Source organism: Xyrauchen texanus, chromosome 6 (assembly GCF_025860055.1).
Source record: "Xyrauchen texanus isolate HMW12.3.18 chromosome 6, RBS_HiC_50CHRs, whole genome shotgun sequence".
Taxonomy (NCBI): Eukaryota; Metazoa; Chordata; class Actinopteri; order Cypriniformes; family Catostomidae; genus Xyrauchen; species Xyrauchen texanus.
Genome location: NC_068281.1, coordinates 17,131,242 through 17,152,023, shown reverse-complemented (window position 1 = coordinate 17,152,023; position 20,782 = coordinate 17,131,242). Strand labels below are relative to the sequence as shown.

General features: G+C 40.7%; 1 protein-coding gene across 1 annotated transcript in view; it reads left to right on the top strand.

Annotated features, from left to right (window-relative positions):
• LOC127645025 (tenascin-R-like) overlaps positions 1–20,782 on the top strand; it is a 224,705-nt gene that overhangs the window by 189,302 nt on the left and 14,621 nt on the right. Inside the window, exons 16-19 of the mRNA XM_052128518.1 lie at positions 4,234–4,353; positions 5,612–5,755; positions 12,469–12,599; positions 20,379–20,511. Of these exons, the coding sequence (XP_051984478.1) occupies positions 4,234–4,353; positions 5,612–5,755; positions 12,469–12,599; positions 20,379–20,511 (528 nt within the window). The remainder of the gene's footprint in view (positions 1–4,233; positions 4,354–5,611; positions 5,756–12,468; positions 12,600–20,378; positions 20,512–20,782) is intronic.

The window sequence follows — 20,782 nt, the reverse complement described above, 5'->3', positions numbered from 1 at the left end:
CAGAATACATCTTCTTCCTGAGCGGTATGATGGCTGCATGGTCCCATGATGTTTATAATTGCGTACTATTGTTTGTTTGAACGTGGTACCTTCAGGTGTTTGTTAATTGCTCCCAAGGATGAACCAGACTTGCGGAGGTCCACAATTTTTTTTCTGAGGTCTTCGATTTTCCCATGATGTCAAGCAAAGAGGCACGGAGTTTGAAGGTAGGCCTTAAAATACATCCACAGGTACACCTCCAATTGACGCCAATTAGCCTATCAGCTAATTGCCTAAAGACTTGACATTATTTTCTAGACTTATCCAAGCTGCTTAAAGGCACAGTTAACTTAAGTGCATGTAAACTTCTGACCCACTTTAATTGTGATATAGTCAGTTAAAAGTGAAACAATTTGTCTGTTATCAATTGTTGGAAAAATTACTCATGTCATGCAAAAGTAAATGTCCTAAACGTCTTGCCAAAACTATAGTTTGCTAATAAGAAATCTGTGGAATGGTTAAAAAATGTGTTTTAATGACTTCAACCTAAGTGCATGTAAACTTTTGACTTCAACTGTATATGCCATGCAGAGAATTCCATGAACATTTCTGAGTGATGACAGAAATGAATGGTTCGGTTTGAGTTTTGAATCAATTCATTTAAACTGATTCATGGAAGTGAATCAAACTTGCCACTCAAAATAATTTTTTTGCTACTGAAGTTTAAATCGGACACACTATCTTTTCATCATGAGACAAGAAATGATCGAGAAACTTAGAAAACTTAATGCCCAAATAAAAAAGGGCAATAAAATTATTGCAATATTCATGATGTGAGGGGATTTTTCGGGAAAACAAATATATCATTCAGTGTGACAGAAGAATGAACATTACATGTAAATTACGCCTTTCTGACACTACATTCAAAGCATTTTACATAGTGAACAGGGGACTCTCCTCAAACCACCACCAGTGTGCTGCATTCACCTGGATCATTTAACGGCAGCCATAGTACAACAGTACGCTCACCACAAGACAGTAGATGTTGGTGGAAAGGAGAAAGTAGAATGAGTAGAGAGATATAGCCAATTAATGTATGGGGATTAATAGGAGGTCATTACTGAGAGGAATCTGGCTAGGACACCAGGGTTACACCCATACTCTTTACTTGAAGTGCAGTGGGATTTTTAATGACCACAGAAGTCAGGACCTCAGTTTAATGTCTCAACCGAAGGACGATGCCGTTTTCAGTGTTGTGTCCCGTCAATGTACTGGGGCATTAGGACCCACACAGACCACAGGGTGAGCACCCCTGCTGGCCACACTAACACCTCTTCCAGCAACAACCATAATTTACCCCATGAGATCTCCCATCCAGGTACTGACCAGGCTCAAATTTGCTTGGTTTCAGTGGACAACCAGTTTTCTGCAGGGTGATATGGCTGCTAACAATCAACCAAACCAATCTAACCTATAAAAGATTGAAGTGCATTTAAATATCATCTTTTTTTCTATGTTTTTGCTTGTAATGCTCCCGTATACAGATCTCCACCCCATGATATCTTAAAATAGTCTTGACAGCTACCAATATTTTATAATATTCCCGATCACCAACTCAACACTTTTCAATACAGTAAATTGAGAATGGTGAATAATTGAAAAATATACTGTATGATGAATGCAAACATTCATACATGATTGGTGGGTCCCATTCCATAAAAAGTAAAAACTGCTCACCTGATACATATATTAATATGAATAGTTTTACACCAATCCTGGTGTGCCTTTACATTCGGCAGACTGGTATTGTACTTTAGGAAATGTATATTGGTATTACTTGGTGGATGCACTCTGAGAGCCTCGTTCGTCACAGAACTTTGATTTGATAGAAACAGGAATGACATTCTGAAGAATGATGCACATCATTTACCATGTGATGAGTACCATCTCTCACCGAGCACATTTCTCCTGTTCTCTGGGAAGCTGCCAGCTATCTAGATGAAGTGAAATGAAATTTTACTAATTGAATCAGTGATCAGCTTGGTAGCTCACCTGCCATCATATTTGAACTGCATCACATGGCGGTCACAGTCTATAGCCAGTATTACTGTACGTGTTCATGGTGGTGTTACTGGACCTGTATTACCAAAGACAACTGAACCTATTCTCAGTGTATTGTAAACATTATACAAAGAGAGCTTACTAAGCTGCAACTGAATCTATAGCACACAGCAAAATAAATTATATTTGCCAGTATTTGCCATCTGAATTGCGCACAAAACAATCATAATGTGTGATATTCTAATCTGATCCACAAACACATTTGAGCTAGTTATTTTAATTAACTTGTCAAAAAGACACAAAAAGTAAATAAGTTTGCATAAGTCTAATTAACATCTGACTTGCTTACTGACTGGATGCTTTGTTAGATATACTATTTTGAGCCCCCAAAAAAATACAAAATATGTTTAGTATGCAGTTAAGTTCTAAAATGTGTGTTTTTAGGTTTGAAGTTGGTACAAAAAACAGTATTCTCTAAGAAACACTGGAATTTCACTTTGATTTCTTATAGGAGTATTGAACTTTGCTTCACAATACACAAATTCCCTGGAATGGTATTTGTTCCAGCAATGCATTACTCCATTAAAATAAAATGAAGTTAAATAATTAGTCATATAATATGGTGTAACAACAATAGACCAAAAAGATGCTGGCCTTTGCTTAAAGACTGCTGACTTATATTAATAGGTAGAATAGAAGTGTCCGCCTATACATCAACACACAGCTACATTTCCCACAGCAACTTTAAAGGTTGACAGTTATGTTCAAAGCTAATAAAAATATGACAGGCAAACAATCCAAATCTGCCTGTGTAGACACCAATCACGCCAAATGGCGTAACAATGCAAAGTGACAAGTGGCTCTTTTTGGAAATAGCTTATTATTAATTGGATTTAGCAAACAGTCTAGCTTATTTCAGCTCGGCTATGTGAAGGGTGAAACAAGTGCTTGTAAAAGCATGATGGATCTGGTTCACAGCTCTGCCTAATGACCTGCAGAGAACCATCAAGTTCACATTCATTGCATAAGGGAAAACTCTGAGCTTCTCCTAGTCTGCCAGCATATTGCACGTCAAGATATGGAAAAGCAGAGAGAGGGGTTGGTGAGATGTGGAATTGGGGGGATTTGCCTCTGAACTGCTGTCAGGGAGTGGAGATCTGCTTCTACAGAAGGTAGTGAGAGGGCCTACAATTTCTTGGAACAGAGCCAATGGTGCCTAATAGAAGGGTCAGCTCTCTACAGCTGGAGAAGTGATATAGCTATGTGCATGGGTACAGGATAGGAAGATGGTATAATGTGTGATCCAATGACCACATCGAGGAGGACATTTACTGTGTATATAGAAGGGTGTGTTCCCCTTCTGTCACTCACTCGACGTTGTGTCGAATGAAGTACACAAGGGGTCTTTCTGGGCTCTTCTGCCTCCCGGCGCGCTATTACCTGCTCCCCCCGGCCACGATGCCTTGCCCGGTACGTCAAAAGTGATCGTCCTGTTTGTGCCCCTCGTGCAGAGTTTGGACTTGCGTATTTCGCTGCCCACCCCATCGCGCTGGTTGGCCAGGACCATCCGACCTGTTTGTGTCCCTCCTGCCACAGCACTAGACCTACCGCTGTAAACGGCTATACCTTAGTTTTGGCTCCTCAGTGCAAAATTCTGACTGACAGTCGCTACCCCGCTTCCCTTTATACTCGTATGTCCAGGGCGGGGCATGCAAATTCTGTCTGCCAACTTTACATTAGCATTTTCTCGAGTTCAGAGGTATGTTTGGCGTCCCAGGAAGACCCCTTGTGTCACTTCATTCGACACAACGTCTCGTTCCTTCCCTCGGGGAACGGATGTTACGACAGTAACCATGACGATTTTCCTATCTGAAAAAAGACTGACCATCTGTGCAAGGAGAACAAGCAGCACAGGTTGAAAATTACAATGAAAAACATATCTCATTACATGGAAATGCTGTTGCAAATGTACATTTGCCTGTCTAATTTCCCCCACGATTCCTGCTAAGGAAATTGTGATCTTCTCCAGCCAGATAATCACAACAAATTAGTTCCAAGCTGCTGAGTTGCTCTATTTTAAAATTGATGGTGAATATCCTTTGCACGTAAAGAAAAAAATAGATGAAGACGAGAGTGGTGCTAATGCCCAGAATGTCTGTCTGTAACCTGTACGTAATCCTCTACTTCACACAGCCTTGGACATGCCTGTGGATCTTACCGCCCTAAATGTCACACCACATGGGTCTTTGCTGCGTTGGAACCCTCCTGTATCCAGTGTTGATAACTATGTGCTCACCCTCACCCATAACCAAGGTAAGTAGAGGTGTGATGAAGGAAAGTACAGCCTCTTCAAAAAAAATTTGCTCTTTAAATCACATGACAGTCAACAAAAATACTCAAGAATACTAACTTTTGTTTACTCTTAACTCTAAGCAAAATTCCTTTTGTTTTCATGTATGCACATTTGTGGATTTTAATTTAAACATGAATACAGTATACTTTCATAATTGGGGCTCGTCCGGGATTTGAACCCTTGATTTCTCACATCCAAAATGAGAATCATACCCCTAGGCCAATCGTACCAACTAGGCACACATTTACGCACCTTTGAGTAGCATGCGTCTACTCAAAGGGGCGATAGAGTTATCTTCAACGGTTTGTGGCATATAACCTGATGTATTATTATTCAGGTTATTTGCTACAAATATATTAACTTTACTTACTGTACTCGCTAAGCAATATTTACTTTAAATTATTGCTCTGCCATTACAGTAGTTGACTTAAAAGAGAATACTCACCATAGTTCACGTACATGTGTAGAGTGTGTTTTGGTTTTTACTTAATTTTAATGTTTGAGTTTCATTTAGAATCTAACAAAAACTTTTCAATCTAAAAAAAATGTTAATGAAAAACAATTTGCCAATGGGGTAAGGCAAATAAACTTTAAGCTGGAGTATGTAATTTCTGCGACACTAGCGCCACCAAACGGAATTGCAAAAATAAATGTTTTTAAAACAGCTTTCTGAATACGCCCCTTGCCTGCAGTTGTTCAAACAGTCAGTCCCATCCCCAGCTCATGCCATTGAGTGCACGGGCAGAGTGCTCGAAGGTAGGCAGGTAAGTAGTTAGACAGGCAGGTAGACCATCCAATCATTGCATTCGGGCTGACTGAAATGACTGGACGGGCCTTTTACAGGCCTGTGACTGCCAAGCATAATGACATTTTTTTTTTCATCAGAGCACTGATTTATTGATTGCTGTCAGGATGCAGAGAGACTTTCAACCAGTATAACAAAAAATCCTTCTGGTATAAATGGCGTGCTCTAGCTTTAATTTAATATATATTCTCTGCAAAGTCTTATTATCTTTCACAATGTGGCTTCTCAAGTTATGTTAGTTCAAACATGTTTAGATATTTGTTTACTGGTAAGCAAAACAAAATTGCTTATTAAGAAAATGAATTTTCCACTTAAGATTATTTACAAGCAAAAGCCTGGCAGTTCTGCACTTGTTGCTGCACCTTTTATAAAGCTAAAGCCTGAAATCCTATTGTCAATCGTTTTCTTTCCAGTTACAGCAGACACCTTTCTAGTGGAGGGTAACAAGCAGGAATACCAGCTGAGTCAGCTCATTCCCAGTACCACCTACTCAGTAGTCCTCTATGCCACTAAAGGCCCTCTCACCAGTGGCACTGCCATTGCCAACTTTGTCACACGTAAGTACTTCATCTTTGTGCCCTGAGAGCTTAGACATGAGTGACAGGAGTTGTAACAATCTAATATGTTCTATTTTCCTCGTATTTAATGCAGTGTTTCTAAATCCTGTGTGGATTCTTCTTTTATTTTTTGGTACTAGGCTGATACAATGAGCACTTTTGTGGCTTTTTTTCCTGGTGTACTGGGTTGTAATTATGAAAAAAATGTAGGCTATTTTGAGGTAATGTGGTTCATACAATGAGAACTTTTGAGGCTTTTGGGGGGAACTGGGTTGAGCCAATGAGCACTTTTGAGGCTTTTTTAAGCTAACGTGGTTTATACAAAGAGCACATTTGAGGCTTTTTTGAGGTACTGACTTGATACAGAGAACCTACGAGGCTTTTTTGAGGAAACGTGGTTGATCCAATGAACACTTTTTAGCCTTTTTTAAGGTAACATGGTTGATACAATGAATAATTAATGTCCTTTGTTTTCCTGTGAGTGCACGGTTTTGGGTGTTAATCCCTTGCCGTGCGCTCTTTTGTCCAGCCCGTGTTTTCATGTTCAGAGCATGGTGTCTGGATCCTGACTCTTTGGTCTTGTTCGGTTCTGAGTTAGGACCCGGATACTCATTCTCCATGTCTCGTCTTTGTGAGAGCATGACTTTAGTTAGACTCTTTCTGCCATGCGCTCCTCTATCTTGTCTTTTGTGTATTTGTTTGAGCACATGGTCAATGACTGTTTTGTTTGCCATGTGCTCCACTGTTTTGTCATCGCGTTTGGTGTGGTACATGGCTTCTGTCAGGTTTGTTTGCCATGTGCTCTCCTGTCTCTCGTCTAGACCCCACCCCCTTGTTTCCTTGTTATTAGTTAATTTGCTTCACCTGCCTTCCCTTGTTACACTCCTCATTTCCTTCCCTATTTTATCTCCCTGTTCTCTTTGTCCTGTGCCAGTTTGTTGTCTGTGATTTTTCACTCTTTAAGGTATCTGTCGGTTCCAGTCTGTCTGTGTCCGGTCCTTTTCCTCCAGCCCAACCAGTCGGTCCATTTGTCTACACTGGACTGTGAAGCTTAAGTTTACAGGGTTGTTTTGTTTGTTTTTGTTTATTTTCATGTAAATAAAGCTATTTTTTACTTTAACTCTGCACTTGAGTCCTCGCCTCTCTCTCCGATTACTGATATTTTGAGGCTTTTTTTAAGGTACTGGGTTTTAAGAGGTAGCTTGGTTGATACAATGAACACCTTTGAGGCTTTTTTGGGGTAACATTGTTGATACAATGAGCCCCGTTGAAACTTTTTTGACGTAACCTGGTTGATACAATGATTACTTTTGTTTTTTTTTTTTTTTTTTTAGGTACTGGGTTGAATCAACAAATTCTATTTGATTATGATTCTTTACCTAACAATTTTGATGCATCATGAAATCGATAGGTTTGACTAATGTGTGACTGCATGTATAAATAGAATTAAGGATAGCAATCCAACATAACTTTGTGTAATAAATTATCATTATTTTATTTTTTGGTTTCTGGGTAGTAAGTGTTATTTCCTAATTGCTTTTGCTTGAAAAGTATAGAAAATGGCTATTATTCTCCACAAACTTTGTTTTTGTGACCAGGACAGTGATGTTTTGAAATGTACCTATATCCAATAAGAAAACGGGCGAAATTGTCTTTTTGTTCACATAAAAGTCAGAAAAAAAACAACATATGAATCCAAATTAACATGTACTTATACTGAAGTAATACGAAAAGGACTAAAAAATATTTAGAAGTGAGTAGTTTTTCGAGATTTACGATTATACTGTAAATCACTTTCACAAATCAGCCCCAAATGTAATCTCCCATCATGTTCTCATTATACTGGTAGCGGCGTTCAAAGTCCAGTATATCCTTATGAAAATGCTCGCCTTGCTCCTATGCTCCTGTGGGAGTACGCTCCCATGTTCTCCTTGAATTTATCAAGATGAGCATCAAGGATATGGACTTTGAGGGATTTCAGAGTTGGAGCTGAGGAGAGAACCAAAAAGACCTCAATGACTTGATTAGAGATCTTGGTCTCACCAAGTGCAATGCCAAACTTTTGATGTCTAGGCTCAAGCAGTGGAACTTGTCGGATGAAAGTGTGCAAGTCACAGATCAGAGGAAGCATTGCCAACCTTTTTCTAGCTTCTTCACCAGTCAAGGATGGCTCTGCTTATGCCAAAATGTGACCAGTCTGTTGGAGGCAATCGGAATAGCCTGTAACCAGAATGATTGGCACCTCTCCATTGACAGCTCATCCAGGAGCCTCAAAGCCATGCTGCTCCATAATGGTATCAAGTAACCATCTCTTCCCCTGGCTCACTCGGTGCACCTTAAAGAGGATTACAACAGCATCAATACCTTGCTGGACACCTTGAAGTATGATGAGTATGTCTGGGAGGTCATAGATGACTTCAAAATGGTGACATTCCTGGTGGGTCTCCAAGACGGTTTTACCAAGTTTCCCTGCTATCTTTGCCTTTAGGACATCAGGACACCAAGACCACTACCACAGGTAGGACAGGCCACAGCAGACTGAGTTCTTTGTGGGAGGAACAACATCAAGTGGGAGCCACTGGTGGACCCCTGGAAGGTGCTGATGTGCTGCCACCACAGCACATCAAATTGGGCCTTGTGAAAAAATTTGTCAGAGCTATAGATAAGGAGTTGGCAGCCTTCAATTACCTTCAAGACTGCTTCCCTAAGCCCTCTGAGGCAAAGGTCAAAGCTGGTGTCTTCGTCGGACCACAGATAAAGAAGATCCTGGAGTGCAATGAATCGCCCAAGAAGCTCACTAACAGCTTGGAACAGCTTTGTCGCAGTGGTTCGGGGCATCCTGGGCAATCACAAGGCCGAAAACTATGTGGCGCTGGTTGAGAATCTGGTGAAGATCTACGGCACAATGGGCTGTAGGATGTTCCTCAAAGTTCATATTTTTTATGCTCATCTTGATAAATTCAAAGAAATATATATATATATATATATACTATATTAACATATATGTAATTTGCTGAGGTAATCTCGGCTGCATGAATTTTTTCATTTAAAATACGCTTTTTTTCATTTAATTTCGTGTGCTCTATATCTGTTGCAAGATGGCTCATGTTATCTGATACAGGATCTGTATCACATTAGGTATTGATAAAGTAAGATAATTCATTCTTAACTCGAAATGCATTGATGCATTTTTACACCTCCACTTTTGTGTTTTTTTTTAGGTACTGTTTTGATACAATAGGCAATTTTTAGGCGTTTTTTATGGTACTGGCTTGATACAGTTAACACTTTTGAGGCATTTTGAGTTAATTGGTTGATACAATTTTTGAATTTGGCCTAATATTGTGGTATATTTTATTTCAAACAACCCCACCCCTATAGAAAATTTTTAAGCAAAACATTTTTTTTTACCTGTTGGTCAGATTGTCACCACATGTCTAAGTGGGTGATTATTGGCCTGAAAACTGCAAAGAAGACCAGACTTCTTGCCGTAAGTCAAATAAGGCAGTAAAAGGTTTTGCTAATGACCTGAATCAGCCATCTAAAACAGGACTAAGAAACACTAGTTTACAGTAGTAGCATTTAAAATGCTGATTTCTTTCAGTAGGATCTACAGCTTAATATCCAGTAGACAGCCACAGGACTATATGGACTTTGCTAATTATGCTGTCATCCTCTTCCAGTTTATCAAAGATAGACAGCTCATGTAGAGCAGAAACGAGGCAATAACTTTATTTTTGTAGTTTGTGAAAACAAAAAATGCTCCAGTTTGCAAAGCACAATTCCCTTGTGAGAACAGAGAAGAGATCAGCATCAATAGGCATCTCTCCTGCAGAAAAAGGAGGTAAATTGTCTTCCCCATGCAGAAGACTGAACTAGAACAAGCAGCAGTTTCATTTCAAACTGTTTTATGCTGCTCTGAAAGTTTGAGCTTATCTATTAAAAGGGTGGAGGAGTGGTGGGACACTTTCAGAGGTATTAGACCTCAACTTTAATCACCTTAAACTTTATGCAACCCTCCCAGAATACTTCATTAGTTTGGATTGTTTAAAGGAAATAAATTTGCACATAAAAGCATCACAGGTCATTGGCTTTGCAACCCCGTGCTAGCTTGGTGACATTCAGAATCTTGACACATAATCGCTTGATGATGTTTTTCGTGTTCATTTAATTTCAAATATTTTTTGCAGTGACTGCTTAATGGCAATTAAATTTGGAAACAGTCCCACTCTAATAACACTGGAGTTAGACCCTGCCATGCTGTGATAAAAACGTTACAATGTTTAATTGCCTGAAAAACAAAAACAAAATCGTAGTAGAATTACCATCCTCCATTGTAAAAATCTGGCAACTCCTACCCTAAGATATGGGAAGTGTCATCGAAGCATCATTTTGGCATTTATGTGGGAGCTTACGGGAGCTTAAGGGGATAATTAAGATGACAAAAACGAACAAATTTCATGCCTTTTTCCAGATTAATGCTGTCTGTCATTTTGATTTAGATTACAGTTCTAACTTTATCGTTAAAGAGATCAGGGTGAGGACATGAATATGAATGTGTTCCTCTGATATGCATCCAAGCATCTCTCCATTTCTCTGCAGTAGCAATTCAATCAAAAAAAAATAATGTTTTTTTTGCCTGCTCAGTAAGTTTAATGGTAAATCAAGGACAGAGTCTGTTGTATACTATCTATTAAGCAGTTTTGAAATGTGATTTTTTTTTTCTTTCACTTTAGATACGCATAGAGTCTATGCTAAAAACGACACATAATCTCCTTATGTTACTGATACGAGTGTCCTCGCCTCCAAATATCTGTGATAGTTTTGCATGTTTCTTATTAAAAGTTTTCACGCCTACAAGAGCAACATAAACAGTACACATCTAAGACATGTCATGCTTTGAGTTACAGACAATGAAAGGTAGGCTCTGAGAAGGAGAGTTGTGCCTTAAAAATTATTATAAAGTGACAACAATACATTCATTTTTCAGGACAAAAACAATGGGTTATGGCTTTTTGACAACATTCAAAAGAAGCATCAGCATTTCCAGGAAGAGGGTGTATGTTTGTGTTGTGCTTTGCTGGAGGAAGAGAGGCATGCTGTCAGACAAACATCATAATGAGAGACAGGATGCTGAGTGAACACACTCTAATTGTCTTCCCTGTGAAGTGTATCTGATACTATGACTGGAACATGCACCCACATGATCTCTATGTCCTCAGGCTGATGACCAGTTTGCATGCCTCCAGCGGAATGCTGACACAGCTCTAAAACACATACACATAGATACACAGACACAGCATTTGATAAAGAAAATCAGGCTGTGTTAATGAAGCAGGTAATGGAATTTGTGCCTAGCAGTTTCTTCAACTACAGGCACCTTAATATCCTTTTTTTTTTACGGATAAAATTTTTTTACCTTTTGTTATATGAAGTTCAAATTAAAATTGTTTTGGAAACTTTTTACCATGCAACTTTTTAGTTGATTTGTTTGTATACATTTTATTAATTTACTCTTGTCTCTGACCCAGACTTTCGATCTGAATATAAAAATAATACTTGTTAAATGTATAACTATAATAACATAAAGACTGACATAAATGTAAAACGTCTTAACATGTATGAAGCCTGAAATGTTGCCACTAAGTAATGGCTGATGTACATTCAGCTCTCATTATGGCAAAATAAACTGTGACAGGGTGATCAGTATCCAGACATGGAGAAGACGGGTCTTGCATAAATGTACATTATCCCACTTATCAATCAATCAATCAATCAATCAATTTTATTTCTATAGCACATTTAAAAACACATTTTGACCAAAGTGTGTCACATTATAGCATAAACGGATCACATACATACAGAATGTAGAAAATGCAATAGCACATAATAAAATAAGCAACCCACATTAAACACAGTTAAAAGCAAGTTAAAAAAGGTGAGTCTTCAAATAAATTACATGGGTGCATACCTAATAAATAAATGGACATGGAATATTGATTTGCATTTAAGTTATGTTATTTTGTGAGAAGAATTAAGAGAAATTGCAGTGTCTAGAAACTGATGAATTCCACCTCCAGTTTGTGTTGGAGTTTTGTTGGGTTTTATTTTGCAAGAATGACTGCCTGACTGCTCACAAGACTACTTTCCAAATAAAAATAAAAAAATATAGTAAATAGACATGAAACATTGATTTGAGTTTAATGTATTTTATTAGCTTGCTTCTAGAGATTGTAGAGTTATACAAAAAGTAGAAAAGATGAATCATTTTATCCCCAGATTTGCAGACATTATTCAGAAATATCAGAAAGCTTGACCAATCAGAATTGAGTATTCCAGAGAGCCGTGTAATTATAATGTTTAGAGTACTGATGATGTTCAAGATAACTAGTAAAAATCAAGGTAAATATTTCATAAGAACATTTTTACTGTCCCCCTTTTCCAATTAAGCTTTAATTTGATCTTATTAAGCAAAAAGTGTTAAAATTGAAAATTTCCCTAATAAGGAGTCGGACATTTTAATCAAATATGTTTCATATGTAATTTCTACCACAGAATGTTATCAAATAAAATGCATTATTTGAAATGTGGTGGAAATGACATTTGTTGGTTCTGTGAAGCAAGGGTCCACACCGAGCCGAGTTGAAGAAACACCCTTATATATTCAGTGTACATGATCACTGCACTTCTTCTGACTTTTTGATCTTTCACAGCCATGGATGCACCACAGAACCTGACAGCCAGTGAGGTCAACCACCGGAGTGCCCTTATATCCTGGCAACCACCCATCACAGACATCGATAACTACATGCTGACCTACAAAGCAGCGGACGGCAGTCGAAAGGCAAGGAAAATATGGATTTATCTTTGAGCAAAGAATACATTTATATACAAAATAACACTGTTGCACATTGTTAGGAATACATGTAAATTTTAAGAGGCAAAATTGCATTATATATTAAGACTTGTTTTCTTCTAAAAAACGTAATCAGTGTGTTTGTTTTTAAGTGTGAAAATTCTTTCTGCTGCATTTTTTAATTTACTATGTTCAGAATATTAAAAATTTTCTAAAATAAACTGTAGCTGCTGATCTTATAAAGACTTATATGATCTATTATTAATCCCTTGTTCAATTTTGTCTACATTTCACAGAGACTGCACAGTCAAGGGAGCTGTTAGATCTTTTAAATCTGCGTATAGGAATGCCTCAATTAATATTACTGAGCTACATCAAAGTTAATTAAATTAAGTCAATTGACAAGGTCATTCCAGACACGTATGTTGTGCATATTAAGGACTTCCCTGAAATAATTTCCTCTAAAATGATACAATAAAGAATTATTTCAATGAATCATATTATTTGTAATGGATGATAAGTAGCGGTTGTAGCATGTTTGGCGTCCTGGGCGAAACCCACTTCAACAGAACCCCTAATGTTTAGAGTACTGAACATACTCCACTGTGGATGATTATTGTTCTATAATTTGCTTAGGCCTTTCCTCATCTTTAGTTGATCTGGCTGAGAGGAAAGTACTGGAATGAAAATAAAAAGTAGAATTTTTTTTTTTTTAATCTGTAAATTTATATTGTTATACAGTCTGCAGAGAGACAAACATAGTCTATAAAGGGTTTCTCAAACTTTATTAAACCAAAAATCCCTCTAAAAACCCTTGGGTCCACTTGTGAAAATGATTCTATTTTAACCAAGAAAACAACTGTCTGAGATAGATATAAACAATGCTGAAAAGTCCAAAGAAAAGGCTGCATAAATTGAAGATGATAGATTACATCATGCACAGTCATTAATAAAAATATCTGCACACATAAAGAAAAGAGTTCTTTTTGGTAGCATGTTCAGGATGTTTGTGGAACATTTAATGCTTTGAACAGCAGTGCAGCTAGTGATTGTAACTATCCAGTGGGTGTCAGTGGTGCACAGATGATAGAAATCCTGCTGGTGCATTCATGTCTCAGACATAAAACCCTCTTACTACTAGAACCAAGATAGTATCTTATGTTGAGTTTGACCATTTGAGATGTCCAACAAGCAAAAGATTTTGTGATCATGCTGAAAATAATAATAGTCTAGCCGTTAACCGATATGTTTTTTTAATGGCTAATGCAATACTAATATCTAGAGAGCATGGAGTCAGAGGGGGCAATATAATGCTGATATACGTGTATACACAATTCAATGGAAGCAGTTCAAATGTATACAAAATGCTGAACTTGAATGAAAAATTAGGCTGTTTTATGCACTATTTACTACAAATTCATTAACAAATATAAATATAAAATTAAACCAAAAATGCACCATCCATTGAGAAGGCTGTCTGTGTATGTATTCTAGATTGTGGAATTGTCACCACTTCTATTAATCGGTCAAGTGGGCACAATTATTGTCTGATGCTGATACTCTCAAAATAGCCAGTTAACAGCCGATTACTTGGCCTGGACAATTTATTGGTCTATCACTAATGTAGTCTGTCCATACGTGTTGCCTCAACCCCTCTCTGCTACAGACAGCAGTATTCTTCATTAAATTACCTGCTCAATATCTTCTGCAAACTGAGCTACTTGATGGGACTACATTAAAATGTCTCGGGTTACATGTGTAAACCTTGTACCCTGAAAAAAGCGGAACGAGATGCTGCGCATTGCTAAGCGCCTTTGGGGAACAATCCTGCATTGTGACCAGCTGTGAATATGTGTGTAACACGTCAATGAACATTGACCGGAATTTATAGCCTCGACTGGTGAGATCATTAGATGCACCTGTGGCCAGGCTATAAATAGACGCGTCACCAGTGTGTCGTCAGATATCTTTTTCTGAAGAGCAGTCCTGGAACGTCCCAGTGTGGCAAATAAGCGCAGCATCTCGTTCCGCTTTTTTCAGGGAACAAGGGTTACACGTGTAACCCGAGACATTCTCTTTACAAAAAGCTTCACTATGATGCTGCGCTTTGCTAAGCGCTTTTGGGAACGCAATACCCACGCCGCCGCACTGGAGCTGTCTCGACCCCTAAGGTTGTGAAATGTGCTCACAAGAACGCGAGAGGTCTCAGACATGAGCTTGAGATGTCGACTCAAAGAAGTAAGAGCCCGGAGTAGCATAAACATCTAAACCATAAAATTTGATGAATGTATGCGGAGAGGACCAGCCTGCCACATCACAAACATGTTCAGATGTGAGCTTGAGATGTCGACTCAAGGACGTAAGAGTCCGGAGTAACAAAAACATCTAACCCATAAAATTCAATGACCATGTGCGGTGAGGACCAGCCTGCTGCACCACGAAATTAAGGCATGAGCCTGCCATAAAAACTGATGAATGTGCGTGGAGAGGACCAGCCTGCCGCGTCACAAACTTGTTCAGGCATGAGCTTGAGATGTCGACTAAAGGACGTAAGAGCCCGGAGTAGCATGAATATCCAAACTATAAAATCTGATGAATGTGTGCGCAGAGGACCAGCCAGCCGCATCACAAACCTGCAGCAGAGGGACCCCTCTAGCCAAGGCTTTAGAGGAGGCAACCCCTCTGGTGGAGTGAGCCCTGACACCTACTGGCGAAACTTGACCGCGCCTCATAGGCCAGGGAAAATGTTATGTCTTGTCTTTGTTTTGTCATGGTATGTCTTGTCCCTGTTCTTGCTCTTTTCTCTGTCGCCTTCTGCTGCCCTCTTTGGTCATTTCTCCTTTCCCTCTTTTCTCCTCCTCCAGCTGTTCCTTATCTCCCCTGAATACTTCGCTAATTCTCTTCCCACCTGTTCCCGTTTTCCTCTGATTAGCTCTCTACTTCTTTCTCTGTTCTTGCTGCTTCCTTTGTCGGATTCTCACTAGAGTTTCTCCCGCAAAGGAATACAAGCACTGTCTCGTTTGTCACTGTCCAAGTCCTGTCCTGTTGGCATCCGCCTGGCTTTACTACCTGTTCCCGTCTAAACTACCCATTATTTGTATTCTGTCCAGCTCGCCAGACGCAGCGAGAGGTCGAGAGAAGTGTTTTCTCTCGACCCTAGCCCTCCCTGGGGAGACCAGCAGCCAGTCGCCGCTCACTGCTACCCCCGGCTGCTACTTTGTGACGCCTACTGAAGTTCTCTAGGAAGTCTTCTGTTTGCATCGCCCTCTCCGCGGGTTGTTTATGTTCGCTGTCATTCTCTGAAGGAGAACATTTGTGTTTTTCATTATTGCTTCCTGAACTGACATTAAAAGACTCTTTTGTTATATCGCTTTTGGGTCCTCACTTACCATTGCAACAGAAATAGCATCCCTCACCCAATGTGACATAGTCTGCTTGGTAGCAGCCGCCCCCCTGTTGCGGCCCCCATAGCAGAGAAATAATTGCCCTGACTTACGCCACTGGCTAGTGCGGTGGACATAAGTCTGAAGGGCACAGACTGGGCAGAGTCCGTGAAGTCTTTCCTGTTCCGCGTTAAAAACGGCAGGGAGCAGAAGGCTTCCAGAGTGACAGGACGTAGTGTCGAAAAAGGCGCCTTAGGGAGGTAGTCAGGATGAGGATGCAGAATAGCTTTGGCCATACCTGGGGCAAATTCTAAACAGATCGGCAAAACAGACAGAGCCTGTAGATCCCCAATCCTCTTAAGAGAGGTAATCGCCATAAGAAAGACCATCTTGAGAGTCAGAAGTCTGTCAGATGCTGACTCTAGAGGTTCAAAGGGGGTCTCAACCAGACCCTCCAGGACTATTGCTAAGTCCCATGAAGGAGTTCTGGTCCTAACAGGAGGCCTCAGTTGCATGGCTCCACGAATGAAGCGAGTGAGTAGAGGATGCCTCCCCAAAGGCACCCCGTCCATCAAGGTGTGGCAAGCCGAAATGGCAGCCACATAAACCCTGAGAGTAGCGGAGCATATGCCTGCTGACAGTTTTTCCTGCAGAAAGTCCAGAACTGAAACAATTGGGCAGTTGACTGGATCTGCACCATGTGAACTGCACCACTTTTCGAAGACACCATATTTATTGGTGTAGATTCTTCTAGTAGAGGGAGCCCTAGCACTAAGAATGGTCTTGATAACCTCAGGTGACAGCCCTGTGTCCCTCAGTTGGTACCCTTCAGGGACCAAACATGAAGTTTTCACAATTCAGGCCGGGGATGAAATATTGTCTCCTACGCCTGAGACAGAAGGTCCCTCCTGTCCGGAATCGCCCAAGGCAAGCTGTCGAGGAGAGATATTAGCTCCGAGAACCATACCCTGTTCGGCCAGCACGGCGCTATCAGTAAGAGGCAAGACCCTTGCTGGCGAACTCTGGCAAAGTCTCTGGGGAAAACGCATACAGACGCATTCAGGGCCATGTATGCGCCATCACGTCCAGACCCAGGGGGGGCTGGGTGACTCAGGGAGAAGTAGAGAAGACATTGCGCTCTTCGGGCATCCAGGGATATAAACTACCCTGAGTGACAGGGTCTTGCCCTGGGCCCAAAGGAGAATCTGACGTGACAGAAATGTAGCTGACGTGAACGTGGACCTCCTTGATTTATGTAAGAGACTACTGCTGTATTGCCCACCCGCACCAAGACATGGTAGCCTCTGGAGGAAGTATTTCAGGGCCATAAATACCGCCATCAACTCGAGACAGTTACTGTGACAACCAAGCTGATGACCCTCCCATCCCCTTGAGCTGGACGACCACTTAAGACCGCTACCCAGACCGTCAGGGAGGCGTCTGTTGTTAGCAGCCTGCGACAACGAGACGCACCTAGAGTGGGACCCAAGGTAAGAAACCGTGGTCTGAACCACATAGCAAGGGAATGAAGCATGCGGCACGTAACCCTTATTAGCCCTAGGGGACTGGCCATTGGACGAAATCCCCTGGCTTTTAGCCACAGCTGAAACGGTCTCATATGGAGCATGCCCAAAGGGATCACTGTGGACGCAGATGCCATGAGACCTAGTATTTGTTGATACTGGTGAACAGTGCAACCCTGACCTAGCCTGAGTTTGCTCAGGGTGTTCTGAATGGATGTGATATGAGTGAGAGACAACTGTGCCCACATCGCGATCAAATTCCATATAACCCCCAGATAGGTGATTCCCCGAGTGGGAGAGAGAACACTATTTGACATTGAGTCTAAGACCCGGAGAAACCAGATGAGCTAAGATAATATCCCTGTGCTGAACTGCCAGTTCTTGTAGCTAAGATCAGCCAGTCGTCTATGTAATTCAGAATGCGGATGCCGTGGAGTCGCGAAGGAGCCAGTGCTGCATCCCTGCGTTTCGTGAATGTGCGGGGTGATAGGGCTATGCCGAATGGAAGAACCCGATACTGGAAGGCTTCGTCCCCGAAAGCGAACCTCAGGAACTTCCTGTGCTGTGGCAGAATTCCAATATGGAAATATGCGTCCATGAGATCGATCGTGATCAACCAATCATAATGTTGGTTCTGAGACACGACCGTCTTGACAGTTAGCATCTTGAACTTGAACACCCTGACCGAGCGGTTCAAGCCTAAAAGATCTAAAATCGGATGCAACCCCCCCCCCACCCCCACCCCCCCACTTCTTGGGGACCAGGAAGTATCTACTGTAATAGCCTGACTCTTTCTCTGGAAGGAGAACATGTTCATGGCCCCTTTGACCAAGAAATTTTGCAGCTCTTTCCACAGTAGACGTGTCTGCTCCGGTTTCACAGTAGCGGGAATCACGCCGTTGAAACGCGGAGGGCGGCGAGCGAATTGAATTCTGTAGCCTCTTTCTACTGTGTTCAGAACCCACATAGAAATGCCTGGCAGAAGTTTCCACGCTGCCAGGTTCTCTGAGATGGGTATCAATTTCAACACTTCCTGTTCAGGGGATGTCGAGTGTTCCAGAAATAATATAGCGTTCCCTTTTTTTAATTATTTTTTTATTATTATTACTTATAGTTTGTAGCTTTTGGGGGGGGGGGGTGTCTCTTGTTCGCATGGCCAGTCTAGCTGTAGTCTGGCCACAGCCTGAGTAACCACCTCGAGTAATTTCTTAGCCGCTTTATTATTATGCGTGAAATGTACAGAGGTTCAGCGCCCCCCTCGTGAAACGAAGAGGCGCCGAGGCGCTTCAGATTACAAGAAAGATCAGCTGGATCTGGGGAGCGAGCGATAGGGACGGACCTGTCTCTCGCTTCTCAGCCAGATATATGTGAGAGCCCCACGATGAAAGAGTGGGCGCTGACTCCCGGAAGTAAGCGAGGCGAGCGCAAAGCATTTCGCCCAAAAGTAGGTCGCAATGCGCGCACTCGCCCTGCCCCAACGTGAGAGCAGCATGCTCTTCCCCCAAACAAACAAAACTAAATTGATGCGTGTCCCTGACAGTCATAGAACATTGACAGGGAAACACGCATCCTTTGCTTTGCTTCTCTCTCTCTCTCTCTCTCTCTCTCTCTCATATATATATATATATATATATATATATATATATATATAGAAAGAGGGAAAGGTGAAAAGGTTCACTGCGCACTGCCTAACAAATTCTAAATCCTAGCTGAGGAAAGAATGTTTCTGACAGGCTTTTGAGACACACAGCACAGTTTGCTCTGAAGAAAACAGATCTGATGACACGCTGGTGACACGTCTATTTATAGCCTGTCCACAGGTGCATCTAATGATCTCACCAGTCGAGGCTATAAATTCCGGTCAATGTTCATTGACATGTTACACACATATTCACAGCTGGTCACAATGCAGGATTGTTCCCCAAAAGCACTTGCAAAGCGCAGCATCATAGTGAAGCTTTTTGTAAAGGGAACACTGCTGTGCTGCATAATTCACATTACATAATGTCTTGCTTCAAATATGTGACTTTTCCTTTAATTCTCCATTCTATATTGTATGCAGTTCAAAGCTACTGTATGCCATGTGTGACGCTGTCCATCCTTGTCCCCAGTGAATCCAAAGAGTAATTTACTTGTTGTTTTATCTCCCATGCAGCAAAGTGAAAGAGAGCGTGTGGTTAAAATAAGAAAAGAAATTATGGATGAAAATGTGAGCTGCCTCTGTGGCAGATTAGTTTGATAAAAGTGAATTTTTCAAAAACAAAAGAGGGGAACTGAACTATCATGAGCTGATGACCAAAATAGAAACTCTCCCCAGCAGCACTGGAGTCTTATAAGACTCTTCCTCCCCCATCAAGGGCTTTAGAGCTGCCAATCATATGGCAGAAAAACATTATGAAGAAGGCCAGCATTGTATGGAAAGCATTCAACAGTAAGCAGCTTGAGAAAACAACAATTTGTCTGGCAGTTTCAAATTGATAGCGATCTGTTCACTGTTTGTTTATGGATATTTTTTTTTCCTTCCAACATTACAAAGAGCTGCTGTTCTTTATGCTGTCATCATTTACTCACCCTCATATTGTTCTAAACCTGTATAACTTTTTTTCTCTGTGAAACACAGAAGGAAATGTTAAGTAGGGTATTATGGACATTCAGTCTCCATCCAAAATATCTGGGAAAAATTTGCAATGAAAGTGAATGCTGACTGAGACTATCAGTCCCTAACATTCTGCCTTACATCTCCTTTTGTGTTCCAGAGAAGGAAGTTATAGATGGTGAATTAATTTTGTATTACATTGATTAATTAAATCAGAAGGCCCTCTGTTTCTAAAGATCTTACTGTTGAATATTATTATTTATAGGAGCTGATTTTAGATGCAGAGGACACATGGATCCGTCTGGAGGGACTGGCAGAGACCACTGAATATACTCTGAGGCTGCAAGCTGCAAGAGGATTACAGACCAGCTCCATTGTTTCAACCTCTTTTGCAACAGGTATATTCAGTATCTACCACATCTCCTGCTAACATCAAATCAGATAAATTTCCCAGCCCCATCAACTGCATCAAGTACAAATCAGGAGCGACACCTTCTAAACATCCATAAACATCTCGATTCTGAAGAGATACCAACCTTGCTTATATCTGCGTTTCTGTGACTTTACAATCACCTAAGTTCCGAAGACAGCATTTCATAGGACACAAATCAACAAATTCTTACTCCATTGTCATTGCTGCTATGTTCATCGTTACTCATTAACCTCTTG